General features: G+C 36.2%; 2 protein-coding genes across 2 annotated transcripts; one reads left to right on the plus strand and one right to left on the minus strand.

The window, feature by feature from the left end:
* The first annotated feature begins 836 nt into the window (after nt 1-836).
* On the plus strand, nt 837-7,522 carry LOC100177392 (chondroitin sulfate synthase 1). The gene is made up of 5 exons (XM_002129640.4): nt 837-2,500; nt 2,628-2,754; nt 3,663-3,863; nt 4,902-5,321; nt 5,662-7,522. The coding sequence occupies exons 1-5, from the start codon at nt 1,545-1,547 to the stop codon at nt 7,216-7,218; spliced, it is 3,261 nt and encodes a 1,086-aa protein (XP_002129676.3). The 5' UTR covers nt 837-1,544; the 3' UTR covers nt 7,219-7,522.
* A 207-nt stretch (nt 7,523-7,729) lies between these two features.
* On the minus strand, nt 7,730-20,047 carry LOC100183638. The gene is made up of 15 exons (XM_002122656.4): nt 19,006-20,047; nt 18,134-18,806; nt 16,997-17,081; nt 16,112-16,269; nt 15,325-15,511; nt 13,571-14,714; nt 13,132-13,401; nt 12,704-12,807; nt 12,086-12,191; nt 11,462-11,575; nt 10,926-11,098; nt 10,296-10,434; nt 9,792-10,026; nt 9,256-9,485; nt 7,730-8,943 (listed from the first exon to the last, which is right to left on the minus strand). The coding sequence occupies exons 1-15, from the start codon at nt 19,339-19,341 to the stop codon at nt 8,875-8,877; spliced, it is 4,023 nt and encodes a 1,340-aa protein (XP_002122692.2). The 5' UTR covers nt 19,342-20,047; the 3' UTR covers nt 7,730-8,874.
* Between the last annotated feature and the right edge of the window lie 1,021 nt (nt 20,048-21,068).

Consider the following 21,068-nt stretch of genomic DNA (forward strand, 5'->3'; position numbering starts at 1 on the left):
AGTTTATCCAAATTAATCAAAAAGTTTGCGCGTTACATATGGGACAAATTTATTACGTCGTAGATCAGCGGTTTGTGCACGAACAATAGTTTAGTAAAAATGACACAAAAGCTGCTTTATTTTTAAAAAAGGTCACGACTAAGTGAATTAAACTTAAATTAACGGAGTAGAAAGTGTGGCTGAGTTTTTATATCGCCCAACATTTAAAGTGGTATGCGGAAGGATTGAAAAGTGTCTGGTTCATCCCGCAACGCATGAACACCAATTCGCTTGGCCTACATTCATTTAATGTGAGATATCCTGCTGGCTGTAAATTTAGGGAAAAAAGAAAAATTGAGGTTTCCAACCCAGACCGTCACAGCAGGCTAGACTCCGGTTCTATACCTCAGGGATAAAGCTACGAAACATCGTGTCAAACGTCTAGACTCGAGACTGAAAGAATATAATAAATTTACACAGTACAACCAGAACACTGCATATGGTAGTTTAAACAATGTCAGGTTACAATAGAAGATACTTGTAGTGTAGTCAAGCCGGAATTAGATAACCAACAATAAAATAGGCGCGAGCTTATAAATACTCGCTTCATGTACGTGTTCCTGGTACATTATAATTTATCGGTCAAATTATACGGTGTGGGTATTTTTTCTGTCATGTTGTATCCAATTTGTATGTACTTAATGTGGCAGATATAACCTAAATTGCGGAATGGTCAAGCAAAAAACAGCTGTCCGTACCTGCGTAACGAACGTAAGTTTTGTCACTCGGCTTCGTCTCGGGTGATCGAACACGCCTTTTTCTGTCCTTGGTGTTTAAGGAAAAACAACGAGAACGATTGTAATGTTGTATTGGGCGACCGCAAAAGCACAGCATGTCGTATTAACTGCGTTGCTTCGCACTCAGTGATAAGGAAATACTTAAGGCTTTCGACAAGACAGTCAAACTTACACACCTTTCGTAAAGGAGTAGTGTTGTGGAATGTTTGAACGGGACAATCAATTAAAGTAAAACGTTTCGTTAAACGTTTTTATGTCGTTAAAGTTACCAGTTGTTACACTTTTTTCTGATAAGAACCATTGTAGCAAATAGCGTAGTTAGCCAGGTTTAGAAGCAACACTTTTCGCGAGTAAATAGAGAAACCCATTGCTATGTTTGAGCAGCCTAGATTCAAGGAAATGAGACAACAATCCATTCTATTGTACAGTTCACAGAAATTGCGGCGAGCCACAGAGATAGGTTATTTAACGCATGCACGTATAGGTATTTTGTGCTGTAGACTAATGTCAGTGTTTAAACGACTCTAGTATATGCTTGTTGTATGTACAGACTCGCTCTAACTTACATCTTCCCCCGGGCTTTATTTGCTTAATCAAGCAATGTCATTGTTTTCTTGATACCAGGCGATAAGATTTGAGACAGAACAATGAATTGAACTGCGATCCAGGTCTCGGAAGGTTGGAAAGGGACCAAGTTCCCATAGACTTATAACAGCAGCAATCCAAACTTGAGAAAAAAGCTTCGTTCGAAGAGTAATTATAGAGTCTATGATTCCATTACGTGTGTCAGACATTAGAATGGGCAGCCACCGACGATTGGTGAGCAGAAGAGCTTTAATTGGACTCGGTATTGGAATTCTGTTAGGTTTTAACATCGCATCGTACATCGCGATACCGACGCCAAACAGGACTGATATCGAAATTGCTGTAATAGCTCGTAATGGAGCGGAAGGGCTGGAAGGAATGGCTGGTGGACTGACTGAGTTTCGCGTTGGTGCAGCTAGAATACGAAGGCAAAAGGGTGTGGGTTCGTTACATATAGGAAAGGGATGCAAACATGAAGTAATTGCGTATGAATCTGCTGATGTTAAACCACTTTCACAAAAACGTATGCAAAGAAGAAACGAAAGAATGCAAGCAAATCAAAATAGTAAAAGTTTAAAAGAAGGAGGCGCATTACCCGATGGTTTCGATTTAGAACAAGAGAGACTGAAACGCCAAAAAGAATTAGAAGTTTTTTATGAAAGTGACATCGAAAACGATGATGGGGATGCGAAGAATGGTGGAGGATTCGAAGAGTTTCAACTTCCGCGGAACTTTGAGAAATACGTAGATTACGAAAGTGACGTCAACGCCCAGAATAGCGATTCAATTGATGGCGAACATAATGGGGACGTTCGTGACAGTGATCAAATGCTCGCTGATGAGGTGCATCGAAAATTGCATAAACCGTTAACAGACCGGAATCACTTTTTATACATCGGCGTCCTTACGGCACAGAAGTATCTTGCGACTAGAGGTCGCGCTATCCACCACACTTGGGAACCTCACGTCCCTGGAAAGGTTGAGTTCTACGTTGGCGAAGGCGTAGAGGAAATTAATGCTGAAAAGAAAGACCCTCTACCCTTAGTCAATCTACAGTCTGTTCAAGATGACGTTTACCCGCCACAAAAGAAGTCATTCTTACTGCTGAAGCGAATGTACGACTCCTACCTTAACTCTGGGTAGGTAGATTACGATATCTGATGTTTTCAAAATATAATGCTTTGAAACAAAACATAACTTGAGCTTGTTTTGCTGATTTAATGCAACGGTTAAACACCATATTTCCTTTTGTTCTTCTGTTAACAGATATCAGTGGTTCATGCGTGCTGATGATGATGTGTATATCAACACGCATAAACTTGAGTTATTTCTTCGCCGATTGAACAGTTCCGAGCCGATATATCTTGGACAGACTGGTCTCGGGAATGCTGAGGTAGGCTTAATATCGTTTGTCGTTCACACGTATTCATAACCAACTCCCCATACTTTTCCACTTGTGCTTATCGGAAACGAATGATTGTATAGTTGATTCTAATGTTTTGAATAAATGCTTTTTAATAAAAAATATTTTGCAATAAGTAAATATATTGCAATACCAATGTACACAGCTAACATTCAACGGAAGTCTTATTACTGTCGTAATATAACGCGCTGTTTCATGTTACTGACTGTTCCCTGATGTATTACCAGTCGCTCATACAAGGGAAACACATTAACTTGTTTAGGCCATCACGCTATAATATACATTGTGGCTCGTACGCTAGGAATGTTGGTGTAGATGGGGAAGTTTATTTAAGGTTTAAAATATGAAATAGAACATATGGCACTGTGGGGTAAGACGAGATACAATTAGAACCTAAATCTTATATTTCTTGTGTTGAACAATTAACAACGCTCTTATAGAGGGTTGCGGTTATATATTTTTAAAAATATTTTTGTTTACTACCAAATGAAATGATAAAAGAGAATGAAAACATGTCCCATATTACCCAAACTTGTTATTTATTTTATTTTTCTCTTTAGTTATAGTAACGAAGGTATTAACCATGTGCGAATAAACGAGGCGGGAAGTAACTGTAAAGCGACAGTCGTTATGACGCGATAAAAGATAAAATTGTTTACGCTTTTCCTCCAACAACATATAAAACAACTTACGTTGAGATGATTTAATCTAATTAAACGAACACTAATGTTCTGATTTAAGGAAAATGTGCACAGATACAATATTGTTAACAACTAAGATATGCGGTTTTCCAATCGAAATATTCCATACCTGTTTTTCAGTTTATAAACGAAACTGTGTAGCAATATTTAAATTAACTTTAATTCAAATATACTTAGGAAAGGGGACGATTGAGTTTACTGCACGGAGAGAACTACTGTATGGGTGGACCTGGTATGATATTCAGTCGTGAAGTCCTCCGTAGGATAGGTCCTCACATCCGGGAGTGCGTACACCATCTTTATTCGTGGCATGAAGATGTGGAAATCAGTCGCTGTGTTCGGAAGTTCGCCGGGGTGAATTGTGCCTGGTCGTATCAGGTAAATGGAGGTTTTTATATTACACTTGTAATATATGGCCCTGTGACACAATGATAGATAGTTAGAACCATCACATCAAAGGTAGCGAAACAAAGGATACCGAACTCCAACCCGGTGTTGAGACCATTGTCGGCGTGGGACCATGAACAAGACACTTGACGGCAATTGCTACAACCTTGTGATTAGTAATTGGTTTTCTAATTTGTCTTGTTATTGTCATACTGACAAAAAAATATTCACACATGAAGTCACACACACGGTAACTGTTAAACAGAGCAACCGTGGTATAACCTTAATTATCGGGCAATGCGGTGAAATATAAATCACATTCATTCATTCTACTATATTATTGTGTACCTCAATCCCACAAGTTTAAATTGGTATCAAACAAACTATGTACTACTTGTTTCTATATACCTGAGAAGTAATTCAGTCTATTCGTGGAAAACGGGAAGTTATTAACTAGCTAGTTGTCACGCTGCCAATTCGACCACCGGATACATTAATTTGTCCAATAATCGCCAGCAAAACGTTTTAAATCATGGACAACAGAAGATGCCTTTTCGTTCTACTTTAAAGGGCATTTGAAATAACTATCCACAAGCGATTTCGCATTTAAACTTATTTCTATTCATTATAATTAGTAATATACGGTGTAGAACGGTATATATACGAAGTCATTGGTGTGGGGCGTTTAGCCCGAGAAAGTTTTTAAATATGCCATGGTTAGACGTAAAGATCACCTAAACGCCAGATTACAAACAATGTATCAAGTTGAGCAGTAACCCCTATTTAGATGCGCTTCTAACAATACGATTGTAAAACCGAGTTTTTCTCGATCGGCCAACTACTCCCATCATAAAAGTAGAATCGGCTGCTGTGACGTAACAAAACGGAAACCATTGGTCATGGCTCAGTGGATAGTCGAGTAAATGAGGCAATTTTACATTTAACTGTTTTATGTGGGACATAATCTAGTGGATACGTAGATGAAGTACCATTGTGTAGTTATGTGAACACATTCCAATTGTTTTACAGATGCAGGAATTGTTCTATGAGCATTATACACTTCGCAAAGGATACATTGACCCCTACGAGGAACCAAACAACCCGAAATTTCGAACCGCAATGACGCTTCACCCTAACAAAAATCCCGCCTACCAAGTCAAACTACATCAATTCATGCGCTCACAGCGTCTCAAACAACGTATGATGGATATTAAACGACTATCAAGGGACGTAGTTAACATGGATGGATACCTTGGTAGTGGTTCGGATATTGAAGACTTTATGTTGGGATCCCCCCTCACATTAAACCGTTTTATGCCACGTCAACATTCAGAGGTTTTACATTGGAATTTCATCACTGACCACTTACTTTATTCCACGCCACCCCACCAACCCAGACGCTCAACTCCAAACGATTGGCAAATGACTATAAGGAGCATAGTAATGCAGGTAATGTTAGAAAATCAATTAAATAGTATTTGTCGCGTACTGTGGTTTACTTTATATATTGACGCCATTGCATAGTGGTAGAGCCTATAGGCGTTTGCCTCGTTACCAGGATATCGGATCAAAGCTCAATGTTTCTACTATTCTTGCCGTGTGTGTCCTTAGGCAAGAGACTTAATGGTGATTTACATAACAAAAAGCAGTCACTTATAGAATTGTATATGTAGTGGACCCGCGGTGTATGAAATACACCAGTGTAATAATGTTAAGTTGTCCACCACACGAAAATAAATATTTCTATTTACTCATTTGCCTTATAATAATATTTGTTTGGTAAACATAGGTAATGGCAATGATGAATTCTAATTCTCGTGTCCGTGGTCGAGTGATTGACTTCAAACAAGTTGGTTATGGATACCGCAGAGTTAACCCCCTCTATGGAGCTGAATATGTGCTTGATCTCCTGCTTATCTATAAGCGGTATAAAGGCAAGAAAATGACCATCCCTGTACGTCGTCATGCTTATCTTCAACAAAGCTTTGGCCGTACGGACATGTATGAGAACAGCCCTATCGATAAAGATGAAATTAAACGCATTTTGAGAGGCTCAAGTGCGAACATGCTTCTCTCCTTCATGAACTCTTTGGTAAACAAATCTAAAACTATTTTATCAGTTATGGGACTTGCTGGTGGAAGGAGTCCGGTCGCAGAATCGAGCAAACCGATTGACATTGATAAAGAGTCAATACAACGTAAAGAATCGAAAGTCCAGTATGATACCGGTTCCTTTAGAGTATTTCCACAAGATGCAAAAAGTCAAGCAAATGTGGAGACTGTTAATATAATAGTTCCGTTATCTGGACGATACGACACATTTCGTTCTTTTATGTCAAACTTGGAGAATGTCAGTTTATCAAGAGGCGACCCAATTAGTCTCATGGCCGTTGTGTTTATCGGCGTGGATTCGGAATATAAAGAAGAAGGGATAAAAACACGTGATTTGCTGGACAGCTATTCAAAGCGTTACCCACTATACGACATGCGACAAATACCAATAAACGCCAAGTTTTCAAGAGGACTGGCGCTTGAAATCGGAGCTTCGCATTTCTCAAACGACTCATTGTTATTCTTTTGTGACGTAGACGTTGTGTTCGACAACGAGTTTACTAGGAAATGCAGATCAAACACAGATTTGGGAAAAAGAGTTTTTTATCCCGTGTTGTTCAGTGAGTTCCATCCCCGTTTTAACGGAGCTGATACGTCATGGAAATTTACCTCGGATGATATAGACGCACGGAACGTAGTAAAACCACGTGAAAATCACTACGAGTTAACGGAAAACACTGGCCACTGGAGAAGTTATGGGTATGGTTTGCTCTGTGTGTATCAGAAGGATTTTACGGAAACCGGTGGCTTCGACATGACCATACAAGGGTGGGGTCTTGAAGATGTGGATTTGATTGACAAATTTCTTGGCTCGAAACACAAAAAGAAAGCGGACGCATTGACTAAAGATGAAGCAGCTGCCAAGACAAAGAATATGGAGATTATGCGTGTTTCAGAACCGTCGTTGGTTCATGTTTATCATCCTTCTCACTGCGATCCAAATTTGATGGAGAATCAGTTACGTATGTGTCAAGCATCCAGGGCATCTGGTATTACATCTACTTATAATTTAAACAGAATGTGGCAACTGCTTGGTTTGAATAGAACCGCTTCTGCTGTGGCCGATCCTGTCAGTGGGATAGTTCCTGTGCTACCGCATGATGTCGCGAAAGAGCAACTAAGAGAGAGAGGGATTGAGAACTTTTCCGATAGACGGGAGAGGGCGCTAGAGATCGAAAGAAGAACGTTGAAATTGAAACAGAATAGAAAATTTAATCGAAACGGGATACGCTGATTTTTTAATTATCAAAAACAAATGCAAATGTCGAGCTTCGAGCGGTGGTTAGGTGGCTACGAGTTCGAAAAGATGAAGTCATATGTTTAACATTATCTAACTAATTAGTTAAATGTTTAAAAGGCAGATCTTCGTTTATATGTAGCGAACATATGTGAGGCATGCTGCGCTAAAAAAGACTTTTTACCCAATTACCTCATATAACGTTTTGTTTCGTACAGTTTTTTAAAACTTTCAAATTTGAACAAACCTTATTTACACTGTGATAAAATGAATACGAATAAATTAACCCACTTTCTCCTCATGTGATATTTGAAAGTTGATTCGAGTATCCGTGAGATAATCAAATATTTTAAGGAGATGTGCGAAAGCAGATATGAAAACGTCGGAACACAAATCTCCGTGATTATTTAAATGTCACTGACAGACAAAATCTCTTCTTAGAAAAAGCTTTCTGCTTCTAACATGTTAGAGGTGACGATCCATGACCATGAGATAAATTATTCCCGAAAACTATAAGCGGCTTTGTATTTTCCATGCAGCAGTAACCAACGAAAGTAAAAGACTGATTGAACAGAGATATGTAAGCTACCATTCGCAGGTCACTGACAATGTTACTTGGTTGCATCTAAAGCAGCTTTTCTACAATCACTGATATACAAGAGGACAAGAGGTACAATGAGAATGAGTCGTTTCTTTTACAACACTGACAAATAGGACACATGAAATGACAGAAATATCATTACAGGTAGCACCGAACAATAATTGCTTACAGATGCAAAAGCATTTAGACACATTTCATTGTTGCAGGAACTAGCAATTAAGTGTTATATGAAAAGAGAAACCACAGTACCGAAGATGCTTTCTTAATGGAATAATAAATTTTGTAACAAAATTTGACACTACAGTGTTTTACTGGTGCATACGCTTAGGTGTCTTGATGTTGTACCAGGTCATAACGAGTTATGATGTTTGAAAACGGTTATAAAATATGGGAACATTAAAAAAAACAACTTAAAACTGGCAATAAATACAAATTATTAGTGAACATAAGCTAAGAAAGCATGCACAGTTGAGAGAGCGTCACCACGCGGACGCCATTAGACGCCAAAAATAAATTATTTACTTCTTACAATACAACACCTGTAACACTAAAAGTGATCTAAATAATACAGAACCAAGTGACCAGCAACGTTGTAAAAAATATTCAATTGTTATTACTATTTGTCTTTATATTTGCTGCAGTAATAATATATGGCACGCCCGCAGCAATAACAGGGAAGAATTGATTGCACAGTGCTGAAGACAGTGGTGAATATGCATAGTAAATATGCACAGCCACATATTTGCTTCAAGGGTATTCGAAAGTAAAATAGGGGGCCCTACTTAACTATTAGAGCCTTTGTAGCAGGGGTTCTCAAAACTTTTTTAGTTCATGGCACACTTGATCTTATTTTACAACCATACATAAAACAAGGTGAAACTTTTCATAAATTATTGTTAGTTAAACAACTGTTTGAGAAACCCTGCTTCATAATGTAACAACGTAAGCAGCAAAAAATATAACGTAGTGTTGTGGCAGTACCAAGCAAATGACATGAACTACAAATACTTAATATTCATATGTTGCCTGTACAAAAAACTTGACTTTGGTGTTCACTGAACCGTGCAGTCCGTTGTTTCACTTGTGTTTGTGTCATGATAGTGGGTTACTGTCATATCAACCTACATATGATTATACAAATATTAGATAAAATGTCACATGAGCACATATGGTCTGATAAAAGTGGTATAGTAGGTTGGAGAAAAGGTGTCCCATTTTTCCCCCACCACAATAAACCTATCAGAGATTAGATTAAAGTCGAGGAATCTTGCATGTTAACAACTGACACTGGTAAAGTTATGGTTTATGTTATTCTCTAATTTGAAATACAGAGTATGTGCATTGCGCATGCAATATATCTGCTGAAATCTGCAATGAACAATATTTATCTGAGTAAAAAAATTAAAAAAAGAAAGTTTATACATTTTACTTACTTTGTAGAAATAGCGTGCGCTGTAACATGTAAACTTCTCAGCTTTGTTAGTGTTGGGTAGATGGATAGAACGCACGCATGTCCCCGATGCTGTTGCACTCGGCATCGTATATTCTACTTCACATTGAGTGAATGTATTCATGACATCATCACCAATGACATCACGACGGGGAAGATCAAGGTCAGATGCAAGGTCGAGCGCACACGAAAATACTTGAGGTGTATTTTGAGCTGATAAGAAGACATGTAGGTTTAATGAAAACTTGCCACCAAACTTGTACAATTACTCTAACCCAGAGGATGTGTAATATAACAGTCATACAGAGAACAAAAACGGAAGTTGCTTGATAGTTTGTTAAGAAGGCGAAAGGTGTATGAAATGGCATTCAGCTACAATTTCCCCAACCCAGTCACTAATAAGTTGAAAATGGGATGACCCACAACATGAGACACTCATGTTATATTTTATCTAGGGACCCTCGATAAACTACAGAAAATATGTAAGGATTAAATAAGTAATATTCACTATAAACTCACCAGCATTTTTCCCTGGAAATCTTGCAACCCTCCACACCACAGCACCATGAGCAGCTTCATATTTAGCGGAACCTATCGTGGCTTCCATATGAGCAAATGTGGACCTGGCTGCAGATGATCTTTTTATAATTCGTTTCGCATGAACAGATTTAATACGGAATCTTCCACTACGCCTGAATGCAGGCACCCAGCTTGGTGGTACGAAGAATCGAATGTTGAGATCCTCACATGGAACCTTTCAAGTAACCCTTGTTATTGTTGTGTATTGGGTTAGACGCTAAACAGTTATGGCTTGAATCTCAGTGGCCACCATTGGTTTTTCCAAATTTGTAAAAACAAATTACTAACAAAGTTTATACACAATAAACATGTACAAAACTACTACGAATGGTATGTAATTGCACTGAAATGCTATAACTCTTAGTTGCTCTGCTATGCAGGAACACATTAGTTACTACCACGTCAAATACTATAGAACATTTAGATAACAAATGAGCCACAAACCTGAGCCAAAGGATCTTTATTTGAACTATGAGTTCCACTGGATCGCAAGATGCATCGTAAACTCACATGATTAGATTTCACGTGAGCGGTTACTTTTACAGTGATCGGAAGATTTGATTCACGGTATGGGCAATGGAATCTATGTTTAATAAATTAGAATATAAGTTTAATACACTATACACATATACCATTACCAGTATACATGTATACCAACATAAGTAAAGATATAATCAACTTAGGCCTTTTAAGGAATTGCAACCAAAATTTAAAGCTTACAATTTCCAACCCGGTACCTCTACCTCAGTTCTTATTATCTTCAAACTGTAGCCCCAAGACTTAAACCCTATAGCAGTGCTTTTTGTTTTTAACCTTTTTTTTGCAGCAAAAGTAAATAGTGAAGCTTTGGTGACACGTGACATGGCCACCAAAACTACATCTCACACAAGACATAAGCATGACATAAAAATATTCCTTTTGCTGTAAAAGGGGAAAAGGTTTTCTAAATCCTTAGTACAATAGACTAAACACTGCGTAGCTGTATGCAACTTATTGAATAAAGTATTGGGTACATATTACTGAATGATACTGATATTTACACACATGTAAACAACTTTTGTCACAATGACATACTTGGAGAGTTGGAATCTGCAAGCATCAGGTGGATAGAAAGTTAATGAAGCATTCTGTTTATCATATCCATGAGGTGCACTGCATCGATGAACTGCCACGTCATGTATTTCCACCCACTGTGAGTTACTACTTGGCATGATGTCTTCTCTCCTAACCACTTCTCTACCTTCAACCTGGAAGGAATTTTTTTGCTAAACAAAATGTCTAAGCTGTGTGCTGTGCCTGTGGCTTGTGTTTTAAAATCTCACTAATGTACCATAATTTATGAAAAAGGTTTGGCATGTTTGATGTTTTTTTAAAAAAAACAAATAACAGGGTATTTTACAAATTTTAGGTAAAATGAAAATCACGACTTCTCAAACTGTGTGCAGTGACATTAGATTTGGTGTGCAAAATATTCAAAATGAATATTTATATCATTAACCAACTGGAGTTTATTTAACAGTTGACATCTTTTAAACTTTTCAACAAAACACAAAATTAAAATGACAAAAAATCTACTAAATATACGATAATTGAACACAAAACTATGCTACCTCTGCGTCATTAAATGTGACAGTTGCCATTGGATCACCAGAAAGAAACGAAGTAACAAAAACATTCACGGTGACTTCACAAGCTTTAATTTCACCACTGGAAGTCACAAAGCCCTGTTCAATAAAGTAATTAAACCAAAGTGAACACCAAAGTTATTAGTGGAAATGTCAGACCCCTGGGAAAATTAAATCAATAGAATTGGAATTCTTGTTTTAGTTATTGATTTGTTAAACAACTTTATCTAATATGGTAAGATCCAATTGTAGCAATTTGAATTAGAGGAATTATTTAATATTTAACACATAAACCGGTCTTTTAACTTTTTTTTTTGCACACAGTCTCATATTAACCATAAACCAACATTATAAACCTTATTTTAACCGTTATTCTACAACAATCAAAAGGCTGTGTGAACCACTGTAGTGACCAAACCAAATCAAAGGGCAACGTATCTTTAACTATGAAGTTAGAGCTTTAGAACATGGATGGATACTTTTGTTGCCAGGCATAATTTAAATATGAAACATGTATTGCTGGAAAATATTTTCACAAATTCTGAATAGAATGCCAAACGGGGATAAGATAATGAACTCTGATTAGAATGGTTTAAGATTTACAAATACCTTAAATTCATCCTTGCAATCAAACACAATCTCATCTCTTGAATGATACTTGACAACAGGTGAATGTTCGGGATCTGCAACTTCTTTTTTTACAAACCCTGGCAACCTTTAACATAATATATCAGGTTGATCATTGCATTTATATGATAAAAAAGGAGTTTGAAGGCAAAACAAGTAGGGTGAAGGTAAAGGGTTGGTTGCATGTGTTGGAAGTCTAATGACAGTTTTTTTAGGGCAGTGTTTTTTATCCACTGGGCCACAGATATTTTTGTCAGTTCCAAAAATATCTCTTAAACTAGTTTTAATATGGAATCCTAATCTTTGCGAGATTCACTTTTGTAAAAATCCTATGTTACTTATGTTTTAACAACAACAACACTTAACAACAACAACTTTGTTGTAACAAACACATTACAAATATCTGTTTTTTGTGACTTTTCTTGGTTGAGTTTTTTAATGGTGTATAATGTTCAGTAAATGGTGGCCTATGGGTTTGAGATGGTAAGTAAGAATTGTAAGATTATTATTAAAAGAAATGATATTTGTGGTTAAACATCAATTTTAAAAGCATGTAACACATACTTAAAATCTTTAAACTTATACCAGTAAATCTCAAACCTATTTGCATTGAAAGCAGCATCTTTTATTGAAGCAATGAAGCTACACAGGTCGGAATATTTTTCTGTCCCAATTTTGATGGCTTGTTTCCACCTCAAAGAATGCTGGAAAATTAACATTGGATAATTACAATTTTCAAATAACCTGCTGCAGTAATTTCTCAGTTATCTTATGGTAATATGAAATATCTGACTGGATAGGCAAAAAAAACAGATAATAAAATATTATGCATTAAGAACCACATTATTAAAGCAAGTACAATCACTGATCCACAAAACTTTAAAACCAGTTTTTATTATTTTACCACTTCAGCACACAAACTAATAATCCAATTCCGTCACACAAGGTATGTATATTTATGGAAGCACCATATCATTTAATCCATACATAGATACAACACCTTGTCATAAAAGTGTGTATTATCCTACCTTGAACCCAACAGGCGGCTTCATCAGAATTTTGTCTTGTTTGGTTGAAAAGGCAACTTTTTCCTTGTATCGCACATGAAGTAACTTAACAGAGTGAACTTTACGTTTGGCTGCTAACATTGCATCAACATCAGATAAATCATCACTGCTGCTAAATCTTGCTTGCAATGTTGGTTCAGTCATTTGCCAATCATGTTGTGATAGTGACACAACATAAAACGGATCTTTTGATGTCTTTGTGTGAAATAGCTGTAGACTAGGGCGTTCAGGCTGGAAAAATAGCGGAATAAAAAAATTAAAAGTGTAAACCAAACTTTCTATTGGGGCTGACAGCACAAATTCAAAGGATTATGACTTAACGCATTGTCTATTCGTCTATTAAAAGCATTGTGTAATCAATATGATTTGCAATCAATCAATATGAAACCAATATAAATACCTTTGATATGTTTAGCCTGACATAAATAGGAACCCATCTGCGAGTACTCATTACTCTTTTTTGGCGAGGGAACCTCATTAACATGCTCCACTCGGTCAACCTAGGAATAATCTTCACACTTGCGAAGGATTTCTTTGTCTCCACCACATCTGTGGAGTCCGGACTCTCAACCGAGATCGCTTTTTGTAACTTCTCCAAAGACTCCATAGATTTATCATGGAGGATGCTAGCAGGAAAAACAGGATCAAGCTGCATGGCAGAGCAAGTAAGAACATCTACATCAGGAGCATTTATTAAAGAATCATCTTTAGGTTGTAAAGAAATATCCAGCAACGACAGAGTAGTATTCAAAATATTTTTCTCGCTGCTTTCTTCCTTCTTTGTTGATATACCCGTGCAGGAAATATCATCCAACATGCTTACTGGTGTGGATGAGTGAGCTGCAGTGGGAACTACTATAGGATCTACTGAATTTGACAGGGTGGAAATTGTATCCTCATTTTTTACACTGGTGTTTAATAAAGTTGATGCTTCAGGAGTGTTGACTATTTTACGTTCATTAACTTCGGAAAGATCATCACTTTCTACATTGCTGGGTTGAAAGGGAGAGGACGCTGATACTTCTCTTCTTCTTCTATAACTCCCTGACGTTGACCTCACTTTTCCTGTACTGGGAGGTGGAGGGATGGTTGGAAAGAGTTGTTTTGCAGCTGGTGCGGATGATACGGATTGGAATTGGATTCTTTCAAATGGATTGCCTTCCCCAGTACTTGAGGCAAGGGATGAAGTATCTCCAATTGGAGAAGCCGTCCAGAAAGGGTTGGTTTGAGGGTTTAAATTCAAATTTTCCTCTTCTTTTGTTTCGTTGGTGTTTGCTTTAATATTTTCAGGTTTTGCAGGTTCATTTTGTGAAGTACCTGGAATGTTTTCCTGTATCTTTTTGTGTCTTTTCCGCTTTAAACTGTCTCCCTTGGCCGTCATATCAAATATTGTTTCAAGATCTTCATCTTCAGCACTACTGCAGACACTGGATCGAACAGATCCTTGATTCTTTCCATCAGAGCCAGAAAAATCAACCAAATTATTCTGGGAACCTTTGTCAGCACGGTTAAATCCTCTTAAACCATTGATCTCTGTTGAAAGCCTGCGTGTATAATCAAATATATATTAGTATGTAATTTTAATATAAAACAACATCAAGGGCCATGTTAATTATAGTATGAATCACAATAGTCATAATCAGGCTGTACAATTGAAGTAATGATGTTGACATGTGTGTTAAATAGTATACCATACGTTGTACAGTGAGATTATATCCATTGGAATTAATACATACAGTCTGATACAGACACGCACACGCTTCTATTGATTATTTATATATAGTTAGAAATAATCAATAAAATGGGCAGGGAAATGAAAGTACTAAATTACATAAGTTTATACTAATATGAAGTATTATGTCTTATTGATCCATATTACACTTTAACACCATATTTATCAAACAGGAGTCTAATAATCTTAAACAGAAATTTGAACAATCAATTAAAATGACAAAGTTAAAGCTCACAAGTAAAGGTTACGGTTGGTGTCTTGGGATTACTTGTTCGTTAGTTTAAGTTGTTGGAATTGTTCTTTGGTTTAAATAAAAATTTGAAGACTCTACACTAGTCTTGAAATATGGTTTGACTTGGTTGATTTAAATATATATTGAAGTGTGGAACCAAATGTAATAAGAACATAGTCCTACGCCCTACCTATTCAAACCAAAGTCATCATCCAAACCCAGATCTTCAGATACAAGTTCATCGCCTAAACTATTATGTGCACTGACATTCCCTGATGAACCAGCCACGTCATCAACTTCATTTTGTATTGGAGCCCATCTTGAAAGCGGCTTCATCGGTGATAAATCCGTTACTTTTATCTTCACGGTGGCATTTTCTGCAAGTTATGTGATTGTGGATTATTTAAAATTTAGGCTGCCAGGCACAAGCATAACTGAAATCTAAAAATAAATGCAACCTGGATGGGTAATCAAAACATTTGTCTGAGAAATAAACTTTTCAAAGGAGCTGTTTCTTTTTTATGTAAATATTGCCACAATGAAAATGTAATTTCCCGACACAGATACTAAAAGCAAGAAAATGTAACTGGCTATGTACAGCAGGAAAGTTATAAATAATTAATTAGGGTTCATTACTGTATTAGTAAGATTCCATAATAAATAAATAGGTTACATCATAGACATAATAACTTATATGCACTGAAAAAATTGCTTCACAATAAAGGCAAACTGTTGGAAATAGGGTAGCAGTACACAGTAGTTCAGAAATAAGATTTTTTTTAAATTGCTAGAGTTTATTTGAATTTGAATGCTAATTCAGTCACTGACACAACAACATAAAAAAGCAAACAAGAAACTAACTGTTTGAATTTTAACAACTCATTATGTTTGCGCACCCTTAGGCTGAAAAATGTACAAATACGATGTAAATCACATAAAACCAGCTTTCTGTACATCATTTAAGGCATACAAATAACCTGAAACATTGCTTTTTTCCTCATCTGAATCACTTGGCAAATGTTGATATCCTCCTTTCTTCTTTCGCAAAGATTTTGGTGATCCTTGTGAAGAGGTTGGTGTTGGGGTGATGGTTGGCCATCCTCCTTCATCTTGCTTCATTACTTCAATCTTACCTCTGTGTAAATTGCACAAGTATATAGCTATGTAAATATTAATATAAAACTAAAGTGTCCCAACTATTTAAACCTACATATTAAAAACTTATGATAAAGAGTAACTTTAACAAACAACAAAAAAGATATACGAAGTTGAGTTAAAGTCTTACTCAGCCCTCAGAGCTCATTTGATTTATGGGGTATCAGGCATGAGTGTAGTGTGTAGGGATGCACATTACAGAATTTCGAATCCATGAGATTCGAATCCTTTTGTATTCGAATCTAATTACGGGATTCGGTATTCTGTTTAATGACGTCATTACACGTCATCTCATATACCATATTAACAATTTTTGAAACTTATTAATTTTGAAAAAAAATATTTTTGTGTTTGTGGGACTTTCGAGAGTAAACGTTTCGTAACGTCTTTTCATAGCCTGCTATACGTTTCATGACGCAAAAACTACCCAATAGAACAATTTTTGATCATTTTACAACTCAAGATCCAACAAGGCTGCTATGAAAAAGTCAATAAACTGACTTTTGTGGGTAAAATTTCTTTTTCCTATAAATATGAAAAGATTCGAAATTCTAGATTCGGAATTCTAGATTCGAAATAAAGTATTCTAGGATATCCTAGAATACCTAATTATTCTATAATGTGCATCCCTAGTAGTGTGGGCACTAAAATGATATAAAATCATTTCAATCCAAACTATATTTATATCACTGCATTACTCAACTTACTCTTCAAATACACAATCGTCGAAAGATTTACTTCCGTCATTTATTTGAGAATCAAAACCAGCTCCAATTAGATCATTTTCAAAAGCTAAAAATATAAACAAGTATCACTCATAGCTCTTGTTCTCTTACATAATTTTACAGTTTACAGGTAACTACTAACAGTCTAACAGTATGCATCAAATACATATGAAACCCTGGAAGCTATCCAAATATGGATGGGTGACATCATTTGAATAGTTTAGGTTGCCACCTGAACACAATGGTTTATCTTTATGTTAAACGTTCTTATTGTGCATTGTTTACCTTATGCTCCGAAAAAGCTGTGTTTAAATCAAGTGAAACTTAATTTAAATTTAGCTTAAATTTAACATTTGGGTTTTTGAGTGAGACTGCCCCCAGAGATAATCATTTGTTATCATTGGTAAATTAATAACGAACAATAATCAAAATGATAGGATCATTATTAGGAATAGCCATATTGTTAACACTGAAAGTTATAAAGCTATGCATTATATATGCACAAAATGGGCCAGCAACGCATATAAGCAGATAAATATATTAGATCTGCTGTCAAATACATGGCTTCAGCTTCAGGCACATACAAACAAAAAATTAAAATCTGTAGATTACTTTGATGGTAACTTTAGATCACAGAAAGGGTTTTGGATTGCTTCAGTAATTATATATATATAGGCATATGGCCTAAATTACAAATCTGCCTGGCATTTGTTCTGCCATAAACACTGTAATAATACTGTAGTTAAATACGCATTAATGTAAGCTGCCATAGGTCACAAAGTTGCATAATTTTGCAATTTTGACGATTTAAAAAACAGTTAGACAGAAATTCTTACTGGGAATTGTGCTGTACTATAAGAATTGTTATGTATACTACAGCAGATGTGCTATAACAATTCATATCCTTGTGTTTTTAACTGGTTAACAAGATGTTAGTATGTAATTATTAATTATTGAAATGAATAGGACAATATAACTAGTTATCTACCACAAGGTTTTTTCTTTTGTGCGTTTGTGTAATTCTTTTAAATCTAGACTACTTGACTACAATGATCCTTATTAATAGATTTTAACTTTATAGTCAAACATGTATTAAACAACTTTTCTTATAACACTTACCTGATGGTGATTGACAACTGTTTACACCTTTTACGGTTTCTTCAAATTGTATCCAGGTTGGGCCACTGGGTTCCTTGGTTATTCTAGAACTGTCGGATGAAGATGCAGTAGCCAATATATCAAGTTTTGTTTTAAGCGGCTGGTCACCAAGTAAGTCTTTACGGGGTGGGACTGGGGGGCCTTTAACTGAAGTCGGTGTAACAGGAAAAATAACTTTATCTTTTGTCCCAACAGTGCTTGGATTGTTAACTGAACTTCTACCACGAGACTGTCTTCTCATTGAACTTCCTCTTGAGGCTGGAGGTGGAAGCCTGAAGTCAAAGCTAGCAGGTGATGGACTTTGGCATGGTGAAGATGTATTGGATGGAATTTTTTTTGGAGATAAAACTCTGTCAGGAATTGGAGGTACTTCTTTATTTGTTTGTTCAAGGGGAGTATTTAAGCAGTCACTGTCCATTGTTAAAAGGTCTATTTTATTTGTATTATTTGACATTCTTCTGCTCGGTATTGCCGGTACTTGCTGGTTAGTGTGTGCAAGAAATGCATAGGAAGGTTTATCAATGTTAGATGAAGCATTTACTTGGCCATCATCAAATTTGATCCAACTCTGAGATGTTTGCTGCTGGACATATGGTGTTTCCTCAATCTGGCTTGAAGTTTCACTGCTTGAAAACTGAACAAAACAAACAATTTATTAATGTAATGATAAAAAAACAAAAAGTTCATGTGTAGTAACGATTGGTGTTGTACTATTTTGATAAGGTTATTTTTTCCCAATAAAACCCAATCCTAGTAATAGTAAATCAGTTCCAAAAAATGACTTAAACACTTTATACACAAATATTTATCATTTTAATCTGGTTTACACATACCTGTTTATCCTGTTCATTGCAAAGCGCCATGTAAGTCCTTCCTTGAACCTCAGAGTCTGAAGTATCTTTTACTTCAGAAGAGCTTGATGAAAGTTTATTTGATTTGACGCTTATTTTAGTGTAGGAAGTTGTTAAAGATGAACTGAATGAAGAACTTTGCGGAGAAAATGATGCCGTGTATTCTTTATCTGTGTTGTTTAAAGCCTCATCATTACTGACACCAAATTTATCAGTTTGTGAAGAAAAAAGCAACCCATCTTCTTTGTCTGCATGAACATCATTAGACTCTAATGATAAAATATCATTAAGCAAGCAATCATCTGTGTAATCTGACATAATGAGATTCTAACCCAGTATCTAAAGATATATATATATGTTTAAACAGTTATAATAGTATGTCAATAAGATAAAATAGATTGCAAATATATTTCCTTCTGTAGAGTTGCATTGTTGCACCATTAGATTCTTGTTTGGCATATTCCTATCTGTAGCTAAATTTGGCAGAATTGGCAATGAGAATTAAATGGTACAACTCCTACATATGGAAATCTTTGGCGCACATCAACTTTAACACGATGTTTGGAAAATACGAATGAAGCAACTGAACTATTAATTTAAATTATATGAATTAAAACTTATTCACAATTTCAACTAAAACCCAATTTTTGCATTGCCATACCTGACGCATTGTGAATTTTAGCTACATGCACACTACAGCATTGTCATTATGTTGTGTTTGTGCAGCTGGTTAACTGTCATGCCTCACTGGACAAACTTATATTGATTTTTGGGAATTGTATTTGAATGTGCACGTAGTGAACGTTTACATTTCTTTCTTTAGCAGTATATTTTTGTAAGGTAAGATTCGATATCGTTAGCAGTTGTATCGCATATTTTCCAACCATGTTATTACCAATTAGCAATAGTTTTTAGAGTCGCGGGGTCACGAATATATACTTCTGTAAGTATTCTTTGTTTACTACTAAATGGAATGAGAAAAGAGAATAAAAACATATCCCATCTTTCCCCCACCAACTATGCTATATACTACGATAGTTAAACACGGCAAATATCATTTAATGATAAAATGCTCATTCTTTTCAACAATAGCAATAAATCAACCTCGATTAGGCCTATACTGACTGGGCATTTTTCAAACCTAACTTTCAACATGAACGACCGACTTTTATTTTAAAGAAAATGATACCATAGGTACCATTGGTAGGTCTACAAATGAGACTAAAGAGAAAAAAAAAACAGATAAATTTTATAATGCTGATCGGAATCATTCAGGTTTATTTTAACAAACCAAAATAAAATGTGTAGTTGTTCTGCCTTGCTGTATCTGTCGATGCAACTGCAAGAGTTCTTGTTAGAGCCGGCGTCGTGATATAATTGTTCTGACCGTTGAACTTGTACCGGGCGCATGTGCCGCAACGTACGCTAATGCGCAGATGGACTAGATCGAAACATATATAATGACAAACCGGTCCAAATTTTGAGCAGGTTATGTGTGAACTGAGTGGGGCATGTTATACATAGCCTACAATAAGCTATTATCAAATAAACTACTCGCAGAGGCAAGTGATTTAGGTCTTTATATCATTACTGGTAATCATCGGCACAATATGATGTCTGACGTAATCAGACATAGCGACGCCAACAGTATAAGATGGTAGAAATTTACCTTGAAACTGTGCAAAATGTGTTTAACAAGAGATCAAGGATCTAATGCGTGAGCACGTTAATTAAACTAATTAGCATAGTATTAATTAACCCTTTTACTGCAACGGTCGACTGAGCTTGATCAAAAACTTTTAATGCGTCCCCACTTAAATGGAAATAGTTTGATTCAGGCGTGAATCGATGTGAGGATTCCTTATCTCACCAACACGTGCGTTCCAAATTCCCAGACAATATAGACGCTGTCTCGACAGCGATGATTAGTAGATCTATTGACCTAACGGTTATAGCGCACGCTTTACTAACGTCATATCCGGGGTTCGACCCTCGCCTGCAAATATACTATGGACTTGTTTTCTTTTAATAAGAGATATATGAGA

This window comes from Ciona intestinalis, chromosome 4, assembly GCF_000224145.3.
Source record: "Ciona intestinalis chromosome 4, KH, whole genome shotgun sequence".
Classification (NCBI taxonomy): domain Eukaryota; kingdom Metazoa; phylum Chordata; class Ascidiacea; order Phlebobranchia; family Cionidae; genus Ciona; species Ciona intestinalis.

What these genes read in the sequence shown, in the direction of transcription:
- LOC100177392 (XM_002129640.4), top strand. Translation starts at nt 1,545, where the DNA reads ATGATTCCATTACGTGTGTCAGACATTAGAATGGGCAGCCACCGACGA. An exon ending in GACTCCTACCTTAACTCTGG is followed by an intron (nt 2,501 to 2,627) that starts GTAGGTAGATTA and finishes TTCTGTTAACAG; the next exon opens with ATATCAGTGGTTCATGCGTG. An exon ending in CTGGTCTCGGGAATGCTGAG is followed by an intron (nt 2,755 to 3,662) that starts GTAGGCTTAATA and finishes AAATATACTTAG; the next exon opens with GAAAGGGGACGATTGAGTTT.
- LOC100183638 (XM_002122656.4), bottom strand. Translation starts at nt 19,341, where the DNA reads ATGTCAGATTACACAGATGATTGCTTGCTTAATGATATTTTATCATTA. An exon ending in AGCCGCCTGTTGGGTTCAAG is followed by an intron (nt 12,808 to 13,131) that starts GTAGGATAATAC and finishes TTAATTTTCCAG; the next exon opens with CATTCTTTGAGGTGGAAACA. An exon ending in GCTGCTTTCAATGCAAATAG is followed by an intron (nt 12,192 to 12,703) that starts GTTTGAGATTTA and finishes ATTATGTTAAAG; the next exon opens with GTTGCCAGGGTTTGTAAAAA.